At 39.0% G+C, this 5,865-nt stretch overlaps 1 protein-coding gene across 1 annotated transcript; it reads left to right on the plus strand.

The window, feature by feature from the left end:
- The first annotated feature begins 2,452 nt into the window (after window positions 1–2,452).
- On the plus strand, window positions 2,453–5,604 carry LOC120165746 (probable xyloglucan glycosyltransferase 12). The gene is made up of 5 exons (XM_039175197.1): window positions 2,453–3,516; window positions 3,603–3,911; window positions 4,028–4,318; window positions 4,419–4,532; window positions 4,638–5,604. The coding sequence occupies exons 1-5, from the start codon at window positions 2,764–2,766 to the stop codon at window positions 5,262–5,264; spliced, it is 2,094 nt and encodes a 697-aa protein (XP_039031128.1). The 5' UTR covers window positions 2,453–2,763; the 3' UTR covers window positions 5,265–5,604.
- The last annotated feature ends 261 nt before the right edge of the window (window positions 5,605–5,865 follow it).

The following is a 5,865-nucleotide window of genomic DNA, read 5'->3' on the forward strand; positions in this document are numbered from 1 at the left end:
CGCCTAGGAATGTTAACCCCTCGTGCTTCCGCCGAAAGTAGAAACGGCTTCCCATTTCATTAAACCAGTCCATATAGTTATCCGTAACCATATGACCAGTTTCAGCGTAATATTGTCGAGGGGCCAACATTGTATATCGGTTCTCCCAAAGCGCAATCCAATCTCTGTGTCTCACCACCCAGTTAACATCTTTCTTTCCCCGTCTATCTATGTTATGCACGTCGTCTAAATTTCTAGGAGCTCCAGGAATATATTGCGTACAACCATACTGACGGAGCACGCGATCAACTGGATGCCACTCAATAATAGCATAACATATAAGAGGTATAACCGATATCCATACCTCTAATGACCCTCTAAGGTGAGGTGGGATGCAAGCTTTCACTTCATCGCTCGCATAAGGTATCCACTGAAACTGAAATATAAATATACAATTCAAATAAATAAAATATTCTAATTATATCTAACATTTTAAATTAAAATATTAATAATTAAACAAATTTAAAAACATACCTCAGACCCAGCTTTCGTATCAATAAGTAAACGAATTTCCTCTAAAACAGTAGGTATACTTTTATGGTCCTTTCTTTTCATCGACCACCTATGAAATATAATATAAACTAAATATCACCCTATTTAATTGAAAATATTTAAATCAAAATTTAGTTCGAAAATTACCTCAACAATAAGGGGAATACGTATGGTTCATTCACGATCGGGCATAAGAAAGGCATGCGGAACCACGCCCATGATTGTAGAAGTAGAAGACATCCACCGATAGCAGTTTTCTTATAATTCGTCGCCCGACACATTTCTCTAAAGAGAAATGCCAAAACTGCAGCACCCCAACTATATCTTCCAGCTTCATCAAAATCAATCAGATGCCGCAACCACATACAATGCACCTGGTTGCGAGATTTGTCGGGCATCAATATTCCTCCAATTATTCGTAGAATATATGCCCGAGCACATGCCTTTGCTTGATCCTCTGAAGCATTTTCATTTAAAACCTCAAATTAGCTTTCAACCAAGATAAAGCTATTCTACCTCCATTAAACTCTGGCGGAGCAGCTCCAAGATAATCAATGCACATTGATTGCCAATCACCATCCGCCATACCACACATCATATTTCCGTCGACGGGAAGCCCCAGATGCATAGAGACATCCTCCAACGTAATTGTTGCCTCTCCACATGGAAGGTGAAAAGTGTGTGTCTCGGGCCTCCACCTCTCAATCAGTGCAGAAATTAGGACAGGTTCGAGTTTGCAACCGCCTATAATTGTTGCAATATACCCGAACCCAGCAGAAGCCAAATATGGCAAAATACGTTCCGGTGTCGGTATACGTGGATTTTTAATAAAAGTTTCTAAAATACGATCAGCATCCTAAATAATATATATTATAAAAAGTAAAAATTAATATAAATTCATAATAACTTTAAAATAAAATAAATTTAAATATTAACATTAATTATAAAAATATTACCATATCGCTAAAATGTCTGGAGATATGATCATTATCCAATCGCAACAGCATTTCGTTTTCCATTATAACTGTAGACAAAACAATATAATTAGCAAAAAAATTAATAATTCTAAATAAATAATAATTATATAAATATTATTTTAATAATAAAATAATATTTACATAAATATTAATATAAAAATAATAACTATTTAAAAAAATACTAACATAAAAATAAATTTCTTACCACTAATAACAAATTTAAAACTCAAATAGTTGGAGAATTTGAGTTATATAAGAGAGGAGAAGATGATTTTGGTGTGAAGAATGAGTGAGGGTTGAGGGGGTTTATATAGGGGAGGAGGAGGGGTAGTTAGGAAAAAACGGATGGGGGCATTAATGACATTTAATGGAAGGCGCGTCCCGGGGATGCGCCTTCCACACGTGTCTGCTGATATGGCAAAGGCGCGTCCCCGGGGACGCGCCTTTCACACGTGGCATCCAAATCAGCGAAAACACGGGTAAAGCGCGCCCCCGGGGACGCGCCTTTGCCAACTCAGCAGAAAGGGTGCTAGTTTTGGAAATATTGGTCGAACGGTGTTAGAAAAGTAAAAATAAAAATAAACGGTGTCAGTGGGGTAAAAAAGCCAAGAAAATGTATATCTACAAGTAAACGATTACACACGAAAACGTAGGGGAAGCTTCTTTGACCCCAAAAAAGTCATAGGTCCTCGAGCAAGTTCAAAAATGATCTTTGTAGTTCCTAGCAAACAAAATGTGCTCAAAATTCGTTCGATGAGGTTATGATTCCATTTGTCAACATTAATCCTTGTCTTTCTATTTTCTGTTTAAAATCCTTTTTTCTTTTGTTTTGTTGTGTCCAATTTGAACCAGTGATGTTGACAGACAACGTGCTGCCGTGTTTGTGTCTTAAAAAAATGAATTTCTTTTTCTTTTTTAAATCAAAATCAAAGACGTGTTGAGCTGTTACCATCTTTTTCCTGTCTCTGTTGAATTTTTTGGTTTTTTTTAAAGCCACCTCCTTTTGCAAGCTGTAAGCCTCTAATTGAGCGAGAACGAGCTTTTTGGAACTTCCTTAATTTCCCCCCTCCGCAGCTCTGAACTCAGAAGCACAAGCTTATCCTTCTTTGCTTTTAGCAAAATCCACGAACAAGTTTCGCCCTTCTATCATCTGATAATGTTGTTAAACTTTTAGCTGTTTCCCCCCCTCTCCCTCGTTTTTGAATTTGTGACCCCTCAAGATCAAACGAAACAGCAAAGTTAGGAAAACTCAACCATGGCGCCGTCCTTTGATTTATGGGCAAAAGGCAGCCATAAAGGAACCCCGGTGGTCGTCAAAATGAAAAACCCAAACTGGTCAATTGACGAGGTCGAGGGTCTATCGGACGACGATTTCCTCATCGACAACACCCCAACCGGTGCTCGAGAAAAAGCGCGCAACAAAAACGCCAAGCAACTCACTTGGGTTCTCCTCTTAAAAGCCCACCGCGCTGCTGGTTCCTTAACCTCCATTGCGTCCACATTCGTCGCTCTCGGTTCAGTCATCCGTGGCCGAGTCGCCTCCGGTCGAACCGACGCCGACAACAATTCCTCTAACGAAAACAAAACCGTTAAAACCAGGTTATATAACTGCATCAAAGTGTTCCTTTGGTTGTCTTTACTGTTACTCGGTTTCGAGATTGCCGCGTACTTTAAAGGCTGGCATTTTGGTGCCCCAAAGCTTCAATTGCAGTACGTTTTTACTTCGCCGTATGGTGTTAGAAACTTGTTCGATTTGTTGTACTCTCGCTGGGTTCTGATTCGGGTGGAGTATCTCGCTCCCCCTCTTCAGTTCCTAGCTAATGTCTGCATTGTGCTCTTCCTTATCCAAAGCTTGGATAGGTTAATCCTCTGTTTGGGTTGCTTTTGGATCCGTTTCAAAAAAATAAAGCCAATTCCCAAACAAGGCGCTCTTGCAGATCTTGAATCTGGGGAAAATGGTTTCTTCCCAATGGTTCTCGTTCAGATCCCTATGTGTAACGAAAGAGAGGTAAAACAAAAAAGAACATTTTCATCATTTTAAAAGAAAACCCATTTTGTAATTATGGTTTAATTTTAACATTTTTTTATTTGCAGGTTTACCAACAATCGATTGCTGCAGTTTGTAATTTGGAGTGGCCGAAATCGAAAATTTTGATTCAAGTTTTGGATGATTCCGACGATCCAACAACTCAGCTACTTATTAAAGACGAGGTGCATAAATGGCAACAAGAAGGTGCCAACATTGTATATCGGCACCGAATAATCAGAGATGGTTATAAAGCTGGTAATCTTAAGTCCGCCATGGGTTGTAGTTATGTTAAAGACTGTGAATTTGTTGCCATTTTCGATGCTGATTTCCAGCCTACCCCTGATTTTCTCATACGAACCGTTCCCCACTTTAAGGTAACTAAATTTACTTGTCATGTTTTGAGTTGGGTTCAATTTTGTGCATTCAAGCTCGATTTAGCATGTTTAGGATTAGTTCAACTGAAATTCTGTTTTGCTTTTTTTTTTTACAGGATAATGAGGATGTAGGATTGGTTCAGGCAAGGTGGTCATTTGTGAATAAGGATGAAAATTTACTAACAAGATTGCAAAATATAAATTTAGCCTTTCACTTTGAGGTAGAGCAACAAGTGAATGGTGTTTTCATTAATTTCTTCGGGTTTAATGGGACTGCCGGAGTTTGGAGGATTAAGGCTTTGGAGGATTCCGGTGGGTGGTTGGAAAGGACAACAGTCGAGGACATGGATATAGCTGTCCGAGCTCATCTTCATGGATGGAAATTCGTTTTTCTCAATGATGTGGAGGTATGGCTTAATCTTAATCTGTAATATTGCTAGTTGGATTTAGCAGCCATTCACTTTCATGGAACTTAATTTTTGTTGGTTTATATTATCTTTTTAACAGTGTCAGTGTGAGCTTCCTGAATCCTATGAAGCTTATAGAAAACAACAGCACAGATGGCATTCTGGACCTATGCAGTTATTTCGGCTCTGTTTGCCGGATATTATCCGTGCTAAGGTGAATACGTTTTTTTCAAAGCTCAGTTTGGTTAATCATTAATTGTTCTATTTTGTTGAATTCTGATTCCTATGTTTGTTCTTTTCTGTAATTTCATTGATGCAGATTAGTGTATGGAAGAAATTCAACTTGATCTTTCTGTTCTTTCTGCTTCGAAAACTGGTGCTACCGTTTTATTCGTTCACTCTATTCTGCATAATTCTCCCAATGACCATGTTTGTCCCAGAGGCTGAGCTTCCAGCATGGGTTGTCTGTTACATCCCTGCTACAATGTCGTTCCTCAACATCCTTCCGGCACCGAAATCCTTCCCATTCATTGTTCCTTACCTTCTTTTCGAGAATACCATGTCAGTGACGAAGTTCAATGCTATGATATCCGGTCTTTTCCAACTTGGCAGTGCATATGAGTGGGTTGTTACAAAAAAATCGGGCCGATCATCGGAGGGTGATCTTGTTTCCTTGGTCGAGAAAAAGCCAAAACACGATCGTGTTGGATCAGAACCCAATCTCGAGGAAATGAAAGCTGATCTGGAGCAAGAAAAAGAACAAAAGGCCAAGAAAAAGAAGCATAATAGGATATATAGGAAGGAACTGGCTCTCGCATTCCTTCTTCTAACAGCTTCAGCTAGGAGCCTCCTGTCTGCACAGGGTATCCATTTCTATTTCTTGCTGTTTCAAGGGATATCCTTCCTTCTGGTCGGTCTAGACTTGATTGGTGAGCAGATTATGTGAAGGACAGATTAGGGGCTTCTGTAGCAAGTCATGGATGATAAAAATCCGGGCAAAGCCGGTGGATATCGAATCCACTTATGACTGCAAAATGATCTTCTACTCTCTACATTCCGACCACAATTCCACCCACAGTATAAAGATAAAATGGTGTTTGCATGGACACCAGAATAGCCTCCGTTTTGAACATAGGCATACTTGAAATTTGTGATACTGTTCAGTGTATGTAGCAAGGTTTTCCCTCTCTTTTTTATTCTTTTGGTTTTATGCCGATTCTTTTGTAAGGAGAAAAAATTGTTGCTCAAACTTCAAAAAGGAATTTAATAAGTTACAGTTTCAATTCGATCCCTTTGATCAGAGCTTTTGTTTCTCCAAATCCAGAAAAAGTGAAAGGGGAATCTTGGTGATATCTCTATCATTATAGTTTGCCTTTGATGTTTGTACAGCTATCCCCTCTACAAAAATCTTCTCCTACCAACCCTGATTTCATGAAACAAAAACCACCTCTCTAAGTATGCATGGACAAGAAACCTTAAATCGTTTCATGCCATATCTTAGTACCATGCCAAGTATTTGTCACCTAGTTTAGAAAGATGCCTTTTTC

The sequence above is a fragment of the Hibiscus syriacus genome, unplaced genomic scaffold (genome assembly GCF_006381635.1).
Source record: "Hibiscus syriacus cultivar Baekdansim isolate YM2019G1 unplaced genomic scaffold, ASM638163v2 tig00111610_pilon, whole genome shotgun sequence".
Lineage (NCBI taxonomy): Eukaryota > Viridiplantae > Streptophyta > Magnoliopsida > Malvales > Malvaceae > Hibiscus > Hibiscus syriacus.